The sequence below is a fragment of the Octodon degus genome, unplaced genomic scaffold (assembly GCF_000260255.1).
Source record: "Octodon degus isolate 3935 unplaced genomic scaffold, OctDeg1.0 scaffold00128, whole genome shotgun sequence".
NCBI lineage: Eukaryota > Metazoa > Chordata > Mammalia > Rodentia > Octodontidae > Octodon > Octodon degus.
This window is the reverse complement of record NW_004524704.1, coordinates 4786471-4803388: the sequence shown is the minus strand read 5'-3', so window position 1 is coordinate 4803388 and position 16918 is coordinate 4786471. Positions and strand designations below refer to the sequence as shown.

General features: G+C 40.6%; 1 protein-coding gene across 9 annotated transcripts in view; it reads right to left on the bottom strand.

Annotated features, from left to right (window-relative positions):
* Positions 1-16918, bottom strand: part of Tp63 (tumor protein p63) — a 213317-nt gene that overhangs the window by 90433 nt on the left and 105966 nt on the right. For 2 of the 9 annotated variants that reach the window (XM_004640899.2, XM_004640904.2), the window contains exon 1: positions 2546-2718. The exons of 5 other annotated variants lie outside the window; for them this stretch is intronic. In XM_004640899.2, coding sequence (XP_004640956.1) covers positions 2546-2587 — 42 coding nt within the window. In that variant the 5' untranslated portion in view covers positions 2588-2718. Of the gene's footprint in view, positions 1-2545; positions 2719-16918 lie in introns of those variants that run through there. 2 more of the 9 variants (XM_023700912.1, XM_004640905.2) reach the window with 1 other exon arrangement.

The following is a 16918-nucleotide window of genomic DNA, read 5'->3' as shown; positions in this document are numbered from 1 at the left end:
TCATCATCATCATCATCCTCATCCTCATCCTTCTTGTTGAATCCCTCCTTCTGCAAAGCTGAGGCCAGTCCCAGAGGCTGGGTCATGGGGTAGATAGTGGCCCTTGCTTGAAGCCTACCCTTGTGACCCAAGGGTAGAGTCTTAAGCTCTGTCCCTGTTTCATCCTGCCCATTTTCTCCTCCCTTATGAACCCTTTTCTGTTCATTAACTGCTTCCTCTAGTCTAGTTCTGCTTGAGGGAAAGTATAACTGGAAAGTTGTAAAAAACGGACATTGTTCATACAGTGTTCATTTTTTTTGCTTTTGAGTTATCTACTCAGAGAAACTGCCAGCCAATTACAGTCAAACCTAATGGAAATCAGAGACTAGATAAGTCTTAAGGAAATTTTTACTCTCATTGGAAGTTCTAAGCCCATTATTAATCATCTGTCCAATTTTAATAATTCTTGTGTGCTAAGAGTAGCTATGTATGTATCAGAGGACTAATAAATATGAATTCCAAGCCACTAAATCTTTTATATTTTATTTTAGGATTCTCAGAGTCATGAGGTCTCAGCTAGTTCATATGCTCATATATACATTTCCGTTTATGGAAGGCTAGATATTAATGCATATTCCTATGTAGAAAAAATTTTTTTTTTAAGCAATAGACTGAAAACCCTGCTGTGAAGTTATCTCAAGATACACACACTGGTGGTAGGCTGTGAAAGTCATGAGCAAATACACACACACAAGAAGAAACATAGGAAGATAGAAAAGTTCAACCATGTTTTTCTATAGTCCTCTGAGCACCTTAGTGGCAGTCAACAGCTGCCCAAGGAGCACTGTCTCTTACATCTTGGCCACACATTTACCTACCATTTTGAAAAAATGTGAACCACTATACAGTTATTTTTTATCATATTCTCAGACATAAAATAACTCTTTCGCCTTCATAAAAAAGCAAGCCGCAGTTGCTTATGAAGTATTTCTCTGTCCCAGATTTATATTTCCCTTGATCATCTGCACACCAGCCTTGCTTGCTTCTTGATAACTCTGAACCGACTTTCTCGTCTACTGTTTCATAGTTAGATACACATAGTCACACATTAAACGGCACATGAACACTCAGTGAAATTGCTCGCGAACAGAAATAGTCAGGGTCATCAGATGTGCGGAGCGCTACTTAACAGTTGAAACTGAGCAAATCCAGATCCAACGGAAGCAAGAAGATAGTCATAAAGTGTCCTCCATTTTAAAATTTGTTTGCTCACTTTCTAGGCTAACTTTCAATGCTAAAGCAAAACAAGAAACTCAAGTTTCTCTACTGAGGACAAGCAAGACTGCCTGTCTGTTTTAAAGGAAAATAGGGGCTTCCTTTTCCCTCTTAGAGAACTCGATATTTCCCCAGTCATATTTGCACAGTTCAGGTGTCTAGACAATAGTTAGACCAGGATGACAGTGCCGGCCTGGCTTTGTTGCCCTTTGCCCGAGTCTTCCTTCTGCGGTTTGCACCCGGAGTGCTATGCATTTTGTTTTGATTTTTAAGAAACGGGAGTTGAGTCCTCTAGCCCACTTTTTCAGGCATTCACCTGCAAGCATTTTCACCCAAAGCACTCAGTTCCCCGTCTCCACAGCCAGTCTCAGCCTATCTGATTAGTGTCAACACAGCTGCCCTGTTCTGAGGAATGTAAACTAATATTGTTGTTAGACCTCCCTCAAACTTACAAAACTTCCTCAAAGTCTTGCAGTCTCTTCAGGAGTCCCCCCTCCTGTATCACCTCACCCTGTGATTTAAATCCCTAAGTCAAACTTGTTAAGAAGTGAACATAAGATCATCCCTGCCTAAGCTACAGTCCTGAAGGCTACACTGCCTTTACCTGTACGAAAGGATCCATATCCTGCAATGTCCTGCTTTAACATTCCCCTGCCTGTACACAGGAAATATCCTGAACCTAGTGCCAGACAAGAAGGACATAACTATAGTCTCTTCAGAGCTTAAGTTAAGTCTCTGGATTGATAGAATAAAAAAATGAAGATGCCTTTAAAAATCTCACCTGATTATTATAGGTAAACAAACAAACAAACAAACAAACAAACAAAAAAACCACCTTGATGTTTTTTAGGATAAAGTCTGCTTATAGCACAGAACTAAGAAATGAAGACAGTCAGGTCAGCTAGTTTATCTCTCTAGCCCACAAATACCCATCAGAGGAGTCACTTGAATCTATCTAGCAGAACGCGATCTGCTATCGCCGGCTGTTTTTAGAGAAAATATGATGTTATAAACCCCTGAATATTGATTTTCTTCAACTAAGACGTGTTACCCAGAAATTTCCCTTTTCCTTTCCTCCTACAGTTTCACTTCCTACTTAAAAATAAAAAGAAAGAGAAAAGAAAGTTTTAGCACCACAGAAACATTAAGCAAGAAAAGAACATTCCTATGTACAACTTGGAAAAATATTACATTGGGTGACCAAGAACCACAAATATGCAAATTTTATTTAAAAAAAAACTAAAACTGAAAATGCATCTCTAAATGGAATGCTAAAATCCAAAATCCTTACCTCACTAAATTGAGTCTGGGCATTGTTCTCCAGGTACAACATGTTAGCTGTGAGATTGGTCAGTCCTGCTGTCCTCTCTTCTGCTTTCAGGACTTTGCCAACCCCCCCTCCCCCTCTGAGACCCTCACAGTATGAATCTCCTAAGGTCACAGGACTCAGGTTCCTCTGTCTCTTTCACTGTGTGTACGTACTTAAGGTCCCCTCATATATATCCTACTATAGGCATGAGGGGCGGGACTCCTCCCTTTACCTGTCCAATCCATCAACTTCCACCTGGACTCCTCCACTCCAATGGAGTGAGAGGCCTCTCCCATCTCATTAAGTAGTTAGAATCCCTTATCACCAATCTTTGAAAGAAAAAGAAAGAAAAAAAAAAAGAAAGAAAGAAAGAAAAGCCAGAAGACAGACAGGTAAAGCTTTTCCTGTCTCTTTTATAGGAAAGTGCACTTTCTCCTAGAAACAAAACACAATCTCCCAAACAAACCTACCCTACCAAGCCTTACAGAAGGCAATGCAGAAAACTATTCCACACTTTGCAACTGAAAAGTAAAACTTTAGGGCAAATTTTTGGAAGGCTTTTTCATCTTGTAATCTAGTCTTGAGGTTTTGTGAAAGTTGTACAGAGTTAGAAATTAGGGGGAAATATTTTAATAGGTGTTTTTATTTCCTTATTATAAAAATCAAATTATTCTGTCTGAGAGCTGAAAAGTTTTGAAGGCATTTTCTCTACAGAAATGCCAGTGGCTTCATACCAAGAAATGCCAACAGGAGCCACTTGATTTTTCTAAAAGCAAGTCGCAATCGCAATTTAAATCATTTGTCCTGTTAACCTGTAAAAACAAACTTGTATATTATGTGTAAGAAATAGAAGCCCTGGGAAACAAACCCTTTTCTTCAAATAAAAAAAATTTTCTCTGTGTATTTTGTTCAGTCTTTTACACTCAGGGTTTTTTTATGGCTCAAAAGAAATATTATTTTCTGTAAATAGGTAGTAAACTTGATTATTTTACATGGTGCATCCATTTAAATAATTAATAGAATGTATTTTACAGCATGAGAGGTCAATTGGCTTTTTCCTTAAAGAAATTTCTTTCCATAAATGTATAAAAATGGGCCCACAGAATTTAGCCTTGGTAATCATGATTTAGTTAAGATGAAATACACCTTGATGGGTATGTGATTCACTAAAATACTCTTTTATTGCAGCTGAATATTCAAACTTCACTTAGATTTATATCTACACATCCATCTCTATGCCTAATCATGAAATCAATACCTTTCATTCTGTCTAAAAACTGTAACTAAGATTACGGTGAATTAATATTTAAATTTATTTTAAAATTTCACAGATACGTTTAGAAAAAGCGTAAGATATCAAACATTAGCGTATGAATTTCAGAAATAAAATTTGCAAATATTCCCATGGCCTTGACTTAAACTCCTTTTTATTTCAATTTTATTTGGGCATTTATAAAATGCATGCACATAAAGGAGGAGGGTCATTGGGTCGAAACTTATTTTAAGTCTCCTAATTTGGGGCAAGGACGCTACTTGTTTTATTTATTTTTTTTTAATTCATAACACAATTTCACATCAAGTACCTAAGATGATGATATTAGTATAATACTACGAGCTTTTACTACATAAATCATTCATTTCTTCACTCAAATATGAGAAAGAATGACCTATTTCGCTACTGGTAATTAATCAAACAGCCCTGGCTTTAAAACAAAGAAAACAAAAACTGAACAAAACCCCATTAAAACTGCAAGATAATCCCTTGTACTGTTTCCATTTCGCATCCACTGACAGTTTAGGGATTAACAGTGGTAAGCAGAGCGTTGGGTCCTGGAGCCGTCTCTGTTTCAGGGATTCAAAACCACGAATGAACCTGAGAATCCTTCCAAGGGCTGCTTGAAAACAGCTTCTGGGTCCGGCCCCACTCTCCTGGATCAGCCTCTCCGCAGAGCTGCATGGCCCACAGCTGAGCTTTCTTCAGCGCCGCAGGCAGCAGCCCTGAGTGACTCACACGGGGAGCCAGCGCGCCCGAGGTAGCAGATCTGCCCAGAAAGGCCTTCCTGTCACAGGCCCTTTACACTAGTAGCATAATGTAACCATTTGGACCCCTAAATTTAGAAGTGAAGGTTCTAATTTGCTTGTTTGTTTGTTTCAGTGTGTCTTCAATTTTGCTCTAAATTCTCAGCTTTCCGTAATACACGATGAGTGTGTAAGCCGACTTTATCTCTCACAAAGTCAAAGATTCCCCCAGGATTTCAGGATGAAAAAGCTAAATTCCTTCTACATATCATCTCAGCACAAACAATGTGACCATGGGTTCGGCATAATCAAGATTGCAGACAAAATCTAAGACCAGGTATGTACCACAGCTGCTTTAGAACTTAGGGTAGGTGAGGAAAAGACCATTGGGCTGGACCTTGGGAGATCCGGGCTGCGTTCCCAGCTCCGCCTGTAGCTAGCCTGCTCTGTGCCTTGGGGCAAGTTACTTAACCACTCTGGATTCTGACTCTCCATTTGTGAAATGAGGTTTAGAACAAAGCGATTTCTAAAGACAAATGAAGCAGAGTGAGTGTCTTTCAGAAATCAGAGAAGCGATTTAGAGTATTACCTATTAATTTGATATTGATCCTTAAATTTTCTGGACTCCAAACTAGACAAATGAAGTAGTCAGGCTACGGAGATATGGATAGTTAAATGACATAAAGAACCTCAAAATAGGGCCTGGGGGGAGATGGCTCAGTAGAATAAGAGCTTCCCTGGCAAGCACAAGGGTCTCAGTTCAATCCCCAGTTCTGCCAAAAACAAAAGAACCACAAAGATTTTATTAGGGACAAATTGTGTGAGTTGGTTTGTTTGCTTTTCCTGTGTGTGTCTTTTATTTTGCTTTAAGTTCTCAAAATCCTCGCAGTTAAAAATTAGTTACTAGTCCATATAAATTTGGACCTAGCTCCAACATTTGCACAAAAGAGCTAATTAAAGCGTAAGAGATAATATTTGGTTTCAGAATGAATGTGAGTATCATGAGTAATTGATGTGAAAAGTATGTATCACTGAAAAGAGGTTGTAAAAAAGCGCTCGCCTCTCACCAGCGCTCTGCTGGGTATCCCAAAGGCATGGCATGTGCTTCAATTTCTGCATAATCTTGCAGTAACTGCTGTCGTCCACATGTTTTGGTAAAAATGAACAACATCGAACCTCTTAACTGGATACCCTAAGTCCTCAGGAGTCAGCACAGCTGTCCAGACAGCTCCAGACGTCCCTTCTGGGCCAGTTCCCCAGCCTCCTTGCAGCTGCAGGGAGTGAATGCTGCCGCGTGGGTGGAAGTCACCACCGCAAGTCACAGCCTCTGGACTAGGGATCCACATACACACTTCAGAGGAATTGCAACAGGCTAACGTCTTGTTGAAGGTCCTACTTAATAGCTATTCGATCCCTTATCATATGTGCAGCGAACATTTTCTCTCCGTGTATGTTTTTTTTTCAAACTACCATGTACTATCATGGATTATGTTTTGGTACAGAGGTGCTAACGTTTCCATAGTCAGAGTTATCACTTTCTCCTTAATGACTTGTTGGTTTTCAGATAGTTCTAAAGGTCTTTCCCTCCTCAATATTATGAAGTATTGCAAATATTCCAGAGTATCATGGTATGGTATGTATAAAATGCAAATCTTTTACTTTTTCAGGTTTCTTATGTGTATAAGAAACTAAGGCAATAAACCCCAAATAAATAAATAATTTTCATCACATACTGAATAAAATATTTTTCTCTAATTCACAATACTGTTGTAGCTTGAATCTCAAATAGCTGCGCAAAGGCTCAGGGGCTGGGAAGGTGATTTTCTCCTGGGGTCCCTGTGTTCACCAGGGGACTCATCCAGTTAATGCGCCATGGAACAGATGTTAGAAGGTGGGCCTAGTTAGAGGCATGTCGCTAGATCTCTCTCTGTCTCTGTATCTCTCTGTCTCTGTCTCTCCCTGTGTCTCTGTCTCTGTCTGTCTGTCTGTCCGTCTGTCTCTCTGTCTGTCTCTCTTGTCTCTTTCTCTCTCTTCCCCCCTCTCATTTCTGCCTTTCATTTGGTTACCTGAAGCCAGGAACCAAACCAAACCTCTCAGCCTTTAGGTTGTGGGTATCAGATATTTTGTCCTAGAGAAGGAAAAGTGACTGAAATGAATGCCATCTTCATACTGTAGCAAATCTCAACAGCTCCCCTTTACACCCTTATATAAGAAATTCGAGCAAGTGTGTTGGTGTGCAGAAATTATTTGTTGGAAGTCTTTAACCCCTGCAATGTAGAGATGAAGATGGAACCATGTAGAAAATGGAAGCAAGTTTGAAAATGCTTGCATTTGGTGGCACTGAGGGGCAGAAATTATAGGGTCCCTCACAACACTACTATTAAAATGAAAGAGATAGGAGGTCAGAAGAGGCCAAGGACTTGAGTAAATTTGGTTAGGATTATGAAATTATTTATCAAAAGGAACAAAAAAATGACTTGTTTTTATAGCAACAACTAAAACTCTGAGAAAGACTCTATAAGTAGTTCTAAAAATATCAGTCCTTCTGTTTAACTAAAGATGCACCTAGGAAGTGAGCTGGAGCATGGGGAACAATATTTCCTCTTTCTCTCCTTCTTTCTAATGTCTCTCAACATCTTATCTTTCATATAGGACAGCATTGGTCATTTCACTCATCAGGGGACCGCAATGCCAAATGCGACAAAACTAACACAGACATCCAAAGCCTTTTAAAGCAGAGCCCCAGACAATCCGATTTCTTCCCCCCTCTACCTGTTTCCTCCTCTAGGCTGGCCTCATCCACCTCCTTCTCTATCCCTCTCTTCAGGCTGGTGGCTCGGGTTGGTGCCTCTGTTTCTTTTGTGATATATTCGACCACTTTCAGCTTCTGGAAAGACTACCTTCATGAGGATTTCTCCAGTTGAAGTTGAATGTTATCTTAAATGTTTAAAAATTCAACAATAAAACTACACCTTTCAATGCAAAAAAGTCACGAACCTGTCTGTCTTCCCAGTGGACTATGACTTTTTTGACGTCAAAGTACATTTCAGTTCACATCACATTTAGTGTCTAAAAAGCTCAACGAATAGAATTTCAGTTCAACTGATAATGAGGTGTGATTGAAAATATGGTGAATGTGTAAACCTGAAAAACATCTTATAGTGTAGGCCATATTGCTATTAATTACCCTCAGGGTACTCCCCCTGTGCTTTGAACACATTGAGCCTATTGTTCTTGCCACTTTCTGCTGCAGTTCTGGAAATCCTCTTTTGGGAATGTCTTCCTTACACTCCATCATCACCTTGATGTCCTGGGTTGATGTGGAATGTTTTCCTTTCACGTTCATTTTGGCTTTGGGGAAGTGCCGGAAGTTGCCGAGTGCCAGGTCTGGTGAGTAAGGAGACTGAGGAGGCGCCATACTATTTTCATAAATCAGCAGCACTCACTCTAGTTTGACCAGACATGCTTTCTGAAGCAGGAACTGCTTCAGAAAGCATCAAGAATTATAAGATACACGTATTGAAACAAGGGGGAATGTTTGGGGCGATTAACAGCAATCTATCTATTACTATGATAAATAAAAATGTAAACATTCCCTCTATATTTTGGTATCACTTCAGCGTTCTAAAGGAATGCATTAGAAATCTGAACCGTAGATTCTTGCCCAAAGTTTGCTGTGAGATAGATGTTTATTTCACAGAGATGTCTTTTGTGTAGGAATTAAAACACTGTCCCTAATTAAAACAGGTGAGAGATTTGAAAAGAAAAACGATGGTTTATTTGCAAGCTCAGTATCTCAAAACCTCTGTAATTATTTGTCAAAGGGAACACCAGCAGCATGGCAAGGCTGTAGTAGTTTTAAAAAGGTTGGAGTTTTTGGAGCACGCGTAACAGCTAAGAAATGTTGGGACTTGCCAACAGAAAGAAGTCAACTACATCTTTTTGCGTCAGCTACACTTAAGTTGAAGGCTGATGAGCAGAGCCCAGGAGAACTGCTTTAGCACTGATCTGCCTTGAATAAAGAGGTGGTGAGGTGCCACCTGCCTCACACAGCCAAGGAGAATGGGCCTTTGTAGAAGTTACTGAAGTCCTGTGAATGAATATACAAAGCCAGTTTTCTCTTTAGTCTTAACACCAAGTTGCAAGGAAGATAAAAGGTCATATCCCTTTTAGAGTCACTGCCTGGATTTCAAAACCTGAGAAAACTTATAGGCATAGAAGTGGAAATAAACTCAGTGTTAAATCTTGCAGATGTACTTGAGGAACTGTTTTTTTTTTTTTTTTTTTTGTATGAATGTTCAAGTAAAAATCAAAATAGTTGATGGACTTCATATTGTCTGTCAGGACTTTTCATGGTCAAATAGTTCTCAAAGCAGTTTACACATATTAAATTTTCCATATTTAGTTCTCATTAAAATATGGCTTAGCTGCTTTGGTTAACATTCTTTGACAGGTAAAGACATCGAGATGCCGTCAGATACCAAAGGATAGAATCGAAATCTGTATGTTTGGGCCCCAACAACCACACACAGACAGTGCCGTATGATTAGATGACATCTTCGCCAGTCCTTCCACTGCACATCGATCCTTCATTCAACTTTACGTCCGTGGGAACCTCAGGGCTAATTTTCCAGATAGCCCACAATACAGTTATGATAACAGGACTTTTTCCACTTCCTGGGATTTAGATAACGCCTTTGAAGGGCTCTCAACAGTGCAATGGCGTAGATGCCCAAATGCGTGGCGGCAGACTCAGATCTCTTTATATTACTCATTATTTATGCACTTAAAAGTTTGTTAAGAAAATGATGTGTTTACTTTGGGTTTTTTTTTTAAGCTCTTGATTCTAAAAATCAAAGAACCACCCTATATTATAATATTTACCTTTTACAACCAATCCAATAGCACTTTTTATAAGATAGACTCTAAATAAATTTCAGTGTTTTAGTCATTTTATTATTGGTGTGTGGTTCCTAATGTAGTTACTAAATACCCTTGACAAATTCTTGGTTTGTTTCAGCACTAAGTTATTTCGTGTTTTCCTGTCGCGTGCTTGCTACTTACTACCATATCCTCCCAGTGCCACCACAGTAAGTGGACATAGATGGCACAGTCGGTGAGAGTGGTGAGGAAAGCCAAGGCATCAAGAGCAGAAGCCTGGCTGCAGGTCTCAGGCATGTATTACAAGTTAGTGCCTTTTGCTGAATGGATAGCGGACAAAACTCTACTCAAGCCCAGTATGCACAGTGTCATCTTTCTTTCTGCCCCAATGCTGGGACACATCTTCATATGACTCTAGATTTTAATAATTTACTTATAATCATAGAAAAGGCAGCCGCCTTGCTTGAAAGGGAAGCACCATGAGGTCTCGACCCAAGGGCTACAGATGTAGAGTTCAAGTCTGGCTTCTGAGAGCAGATTGAAGCACAGCCTGTCCTCCCTCCTCACCTCAGTTTGTCCATCTTTTAATTAGATTCAGCGCTGCTACAGTTGAGCATCTGGCGGAACTGTGACTCTAGCTGTTCAGAAAACCACATCTGCAATTTAAGCACAATCTGAATTCACTACTGGTGAGGACAGTTTCTTCTTCGACTTCTAGCAGTCTTCTGTTCCTGCTGGAATCTCCTTTCTGAAGAGCCCTTGGGGCTGGTGATGTTACAGACCATTTAATTCTGGGCAATTTTTAGCCCTGGCAATTTTGGGCTCCACTTTATGTCCATCATTTTTTGCTCCTCAGTTCCACAAAGAGCTAGGATTAGAGGCCCCACTGAATCCCGCTCTCCGCATTCTGGCTATTCTCCCAGAAGAATTAAAAGCATCATACCACAGCGACATAGGTGCACCTGTGTTTACAGCAGCATAGTTCATCATAGTTCAATCTTGGAAACAACCCAAATGCCCATCAACTGAGGAATGGTTAAAAAATATATGGTATTTTATATAATAAAGTACTACTCAGCTTTAAAAAAGGATAAACTCAAGCTTTTTATAGGTAAATGAAGCAACTCAGCTTTTCATCCCAACTAAATCTTTTCCTCGTCCCTTTCTGTTCTCAAACAAACAAACAAACAAACAATCCTTGCACATAGTAAAAACCAGGGATTGCTTTTCCTTTGGAGAACTGGATGAGCACTGGGCTGGGGTTATATTTTTAGTCTTAGAGACACCTAATGTTTTCCTCTGGTTTCATTTCCCACTGGGCTTAATTGTAAGACATATGGCCATTGCTGGCTTCAGAAAACAATCACAACCTCGGGGCCTTGGGAATCTTCTCGCTGTTACGCGAACTGCCTTTGTGTCTTCTCAATCTACTATAGATCCTAAGCATTAAAACTTGATGTAATGTATACGACTTATATTTGAATATGTCTATATCTATCTACATGAAGCATATAGTGTATATTTAATATATACATAGTTCATATATAATATTTTATACATATATTAAGTTCTACTTTACTCACTCTGGGCCTGTCTCTCTGCCCTTGGCATTGCTATCTGGTCTGTTTCCTGCTCCTTTCAAGTATTACAAACTATGTATTAGACAGATCCTGTGGGACTTCTAAAGTCCTTACTGGGTCTCATATTTGCAGATTCCGCACACAATTCTAAAGGGCACAGTATCTTTAGTTTGCAAATGCTTTGTACATGGGCCCTGTGGTAGAAAACACATTTTACTGCAAAATATCACATGAAAGAAGAAAATCTACAGTGAGGACAGGAGGGAGTGTCCTGATGTGGTACTGCACTCCAGGAGGTTAAGGCAGAACCATCGCAACTTTGAGCACAATCTGAGGAATTCACCAATTTAGAGAGACTCTGTTGTCTTCTACCAAAAAGAAGAAAAGCAAAGGTAGGAGGGTGGGCTCTGAAGAGTAGTAAAATCTGTAATGTCCGGGCACTGTTTCCCAAGATGTAAAACCAAATCCAAGTCTCAAGAGTATGAGGAATAGGATTTGGTAAGAATCTCATGTACTTTTGTACCTACCAAATGGTCTATATTTCTGCCTGTGGCAGGCTTCCTTGCAGACTTGTGTTGGGAAATCCACATTAGCAGACAGAAGCAGACCCATTCCTCAGTCTGGAGAGAGAAGGTAAAAGCCTTGGGGTGGGTGCTATGGATTCTGGCTTAGAAAGCACCTGTCACTTGTGCTTCACAATTTCGCATCTATGTATACACTAGAGCCTCTGTTTTCTCCAGTGAGAAAAGTCAAATGCATTCTAAACACATTATGTTACTTCCGTTTTACTCAACATTTCTTGAGTGACTGCTCTGTGCTCAGATCTTTAGCTTCCCATCCTTCCTTCCCTTCCCCTCCCTCCCTTCCTCCTTCTCTTCCTTTCTTCCTTCTTTCCTTTCTTCCTTCCTCCCTCCTTCCCTTTTCCTCCCTTCCTTCCTTCTTCTCTCCCTTTTCCCTCCATCTCTCCCTCCTTCCTTCCCTCCCTCCCTCCCTCCCTCCCTCCCTCCCTCCTTCCTTCCTTCCTTCCTTCCTTCCTTCCTTCCTTCCTTCCTTCCTTCCTTCCTTTCTCCCTTTCTCTCCCTCCTCTCTCTGTCATCTTTTCTCTTCCTTTTTGACTGTCCTTTCCAGGCAGCTCACTGCTCTCTTCGTACATGCCCACCTTGTCCTTTGGATACCTGAAAATCTCATAATGTGAATTTCAAAACCATTCTTCCAAGCATCCTATAATACAACAGGAGTTGGAGTGCAAGGGTCATCCTCATTTTGCTTCCACATATCCTTCGGCTTGGAGAGCATGCAGAGGAGGAGGCCAGGTGTGGCTGGCCAGTGACAGCTCTGGTGTGGTCTATAGGCTAGCTGTGTGAAGCAGGTGTGACCTCATTACCCCTGGATACTAGAAGTCAGGTTACAGAGAGGATAAAGGCTATGATGAACTTCACACGGAAGTCATACCTAAGACTGGAGCTTGAGGCTCAGGTCTGCTGCTTCTGCACAGTGAAGAGATAATGGCCTCATGCTGCCCTATCAAGGTGGGGAAACTTGGTCCCAAGGAAGGCGCCTTCTTCACTTGCATGCTCTGTACATAGTTTCTTCTCTTGAACAGCTTGTTTTCCCCTTAAACACTTAATCTCCTAAGCTTCCTATGGTTACAGATACAATAAATTAACTAGTTTCCCAATTCTGATTCACAGCTTGATTAAAAAGCAGCACAACTAGGAAGGTGTGTCTCTGAGATTCAGGTGGTTGAGCCAGCTCTTCTGCCTATGGACGCTGCTGGCTTGATTTGGTAAGAAAACATTACCTGTATCAATCATTAACAGGACAATGGTTTTAGAAAGAGATTTTGAAAGATGGCCTGAAGAGCAATGCATCTAAAATCATCGGTAATTTCCAGCAGAGACTGCAATTTATTTTATGGTGAATGTATGTTTCCTAAAAGTAAAGCGCAGGGTGGTGCACAGCTGCCATCCCCAGTATTCTGGGAGGTGGTGGCGAGAAGGTCACCTGAGCGATTGAGCAGGTTAGTGAGACACTGTGTCAAAAGCCGAAGTGCTGAAGAGCCTGGAAATATCGCAGCGCAGATGTCCTGTGCTCCATCTACAGTGCACTCACAAAGGGAAAAAGAAAGAGAAACTATGTTGGGGAATGTTTCTTCATGTGCAGTTTTTGCTTGACATATGTGAAACTCTGATACACATAAACACAGAAAAGGAGAAGGAAAGCAGCGCTTATCACTGCCTAATTATGATGCAATAATTTCTTCATATAAAATCTACTACACTTGTATTCAAATCACTTAAATAAGTAGCACAATCAGACTTTAAGTAATCTGAAGATAACACACATGTGTGAACACACACACACACACACACACACACACAAATATGCTCTCAAAGTCATGATGACAAATTTGTGAAATACTGACTAAAATAAATGCCAAGTACTAAGTTCCAGACTCCAGCTCTAGGGGAACAGAGAAGGGGCGACTGCTACCTCAAAGACAGGTAAGAGTCTAGCTCTTTCAGACTGAGAGGATTTGGAACGAAGAGGAAGAGGAAGAAGCTGTTCCTAAGTTAAGACACAGAAAGCAAGTCTACATTCAGAAAAAGAAGGCAGGTGTAGGCGAGCCCGAGAAAACATGAGAGCCAGAAGATGGGGCAGGAGAACTGCGGACTGAGATGGTGTTGACTTTTCTGTATCTTTTTAGAAGTCATGTAACTTTGGGGCTCCAGATTTCATTACTCTGAAGGTAAAGATGTGAGCTAGAGCATGTCATATTTCCTGACTGATTTTTCTACTCTTTTGGCTTAAAAATGGGAAATCTTTAAGTGAATGGGAAGGATATCCAAAGGCTCCTAGAACTGCAGGGCTGCCCTATGAGGCCACTATTGTTACGGATCCACCTCAGCTTCCCTTCGCCCTCTCATCTTCCCCTAAGGAGTGTGTCAAGTCTACCCGACTGTCACAACAGCCCTGACCCTCTGACCTTGGGCAAACAAACACACAGGATGCCTTTCTGTCCTCCTGGATGCTCCACGCTTGTTTCTTTAAAGGCTGACCTACAAGGCTAATTAGAGAGTTAAGCTCACTTCTCATCTGGACTAACGTTTACCTTCAGACTTGGAAGGCCAAACAGGTCCTGCTACCCTTTCCTCAGCCTCGGAATGTTCTCCATGGTAGGGGCTGGCCTGTGTTCTCAAGATTACTTTACCAATGCAAACAGAAGATCCACGTCTTCACTGTTAACCTGCTGAGAGTTCTCAGTCTTTAGCAGGCAGTGTTTAATTAAACCTCTACTCATCAATTCTTTTACCGTTATTTCCTAGAATGACAGGTGACACATTCATAAGGATAATGCCTCTGTCTCTCTGCACCAGTAAGAAGGTAAGCAAAGTGGCAAGGGAAGGAGAGCTCTGACACCAACCCTCAAGGAAATGTGAAACTGCAAAGTCAAGAGCACCAGGTTGGGGGTCGGGGGAGCAGGGGTGCATCGCATGGACTCTGCTTAGCTGGTTTAAATTCTGCTTTAAAAACTAAGAAGCTTTAGTAACCAGGACAGGTTTTCTAATAAATGTACTAGGGCAGGAATAATAAAAGACAACTTCTGTTTTTCTCTGATGAAAAGTTTTGAATTCTAAGTGTGGGCCTTATGAAAGATGATAAAAGTGTGAATCAGATAAGAAATGGAAGGCAAGCTGCCAGTAACTGTCAGAAAACAGGAGAGAAAACAAGAAGAGACATTAGGATCTAGGTAGATGGGTTGCAGAGAGATTTTCCTCCTTACATTGGAAGGACAGGACCTAGAAGGGCCAGATCCTGAGTGTGGGGTAATAAAAGGAAAACAGGAGAATGATTTCAAAGTTGAGTTCTTTCCTTACTATTCTTTCTTTCTTCCCCTTTGTTTTGGATTGAGAGGAAAGGCACTGACAGTTTAGTTCAGGCTGACTTTGAACTCATGATATAGCTGGGGCTGGCCTCAAACTTCAGGTGATTCTCTTGTCTCAGCTTCCCAGGCTCTGGGCTTAGAGGAGCATGAAGCCACACTTGGTGTGTTTTTCTTTCTATAGGAAGGATTTGTGCTCAAAATAGCCAACTGAGGTCTTCAGGTCTTAAGTATATATTTGATAAATGTACTTATTAACATTTTATGTTAATGCTATTTTAATTGTACATGTTTGGAGTACGCTATGTAATGATTGCATTCATCCCAGGGAGGTGGTACCTGTACATAGCACATCTTTTTAAAGCCCCTTTCTCCTCCTTTGCTGCTCCTCCTGGGTACCATTTTCCCACAAAAGATATATCTCCTTCTTTCCTAGTACCTCCTTTTTTATTTTGCCTTTTAATTATTTATACTTTGCATTTCTCATAAAAGCTAAACCATGTGATATTTAAGCTTGTGTGTCTAATTTATTTCACCTAATGTTATGGTGTCAAGTTGCATCTATTTTCCTACTAATGACTTAAGTTTTTCCTTCTTTGTGACAGAGTACTGATCTACTATTTATAAATACTTTATCTCTTTGATGCATTCATCTATTAAGGGACATATAACCTGCTTCTGAGATTTGACTGTTTCGAAGTGTGTTTCTATGAACATGCACAAGTATGTATCATCATAATGTGGTGTCTTCGACATGTTTAGGAAGATACCTAGAATGGGAATAGCTGGGTTGAACGGTCTTTCTCATCTTAGAATTTTTGAGGAATCTCCATACTAATTCCCATCCATAGTGGTTTCCCTAGTTTACAGTATACAAGGGTTCCTTTTTTCCCTCCAACCTCACCAGGGTATGTTATTATTCGATTTCGTGATGACAGCCATTCTTTCTGAAGATGGAATTTCAGTGTGGCTTTGATTTCTATTTCTCACAAGGAGAGAGACGTTGAACATTGTTATATGTTTGGTGGCTGCTCATATTTTTGCTTCTGAGAAGTATCTCCTTATGTTGTCTATTTTCCAAACGGATCTTTAAATCACAGGAGGTATAATGTGGGGGGTAGTCCTTTGTCAGGGCTGGCCAAATAGCTCAGCAGATTAAAGAGCCTGCAAGCAGGCGCAGGGCCCAGGGGTTTTGATCCCCGGGCCTGCCGTCCCGGCCCTGCCCCCGGGGCCCGCTGAGACAGCAGTTAAGACTGGGCTTGGTGGCACATGGCTGTAATCCCAGCTCTTGGGAGGCTGTAAACAGGCGGAACACTATGAGTCTCATCTAGTAGTGAGACCGTGAACACCCTGTAGACCCTTCCCTAAAATAAATAAATAAATAAAAATAGAAAATAAGTCCTTCATCCAAGGATAGCTGGCAAAATTCTGTTTTTCATTTTGTAGGTTGTCTAGATTTTCCCCAACCTCTGTTGACTTTTTCCTTCCCAAAGCACTTCATAATAATCGACTGATTTGCTCCATCCAATGCTATGTTTGCAGTCACTTCCGATCAGGAGTAGGGGTTCAATATCGAAGAGTAAATGAGCCTGCCTCACAGTCAGCATTCTGATACTTAATAGGCTGGTGGCCATGGAGGGGAAAATACCCAGAAAATCTATCTTCAGAGTTATTAAATGGAAATATCACCACATACATGAAATTAATTACATGATTACTCGAGAGGGTTCTCAAGGGAGATAAGGCACATGGGAAACATACAGGATATCAGAACTAGCGACAGCACAGATTGAGATTTCCAAACAGTAAGGCGTTCATCTCTGCTTGCTGGATAACCAAGAAAATGGATAACTGTTGTATTTTTATTGGACTTGGCCATAAAAAATTTGCTTAGAAGGAAAGATACCTACAAAAGTGTGGTTAAATATCATGTTTAAAGTAGTCTCTCAATGAAATTTTTCTTGTAATGAAAATGCTATTGGGTAAAAGAAA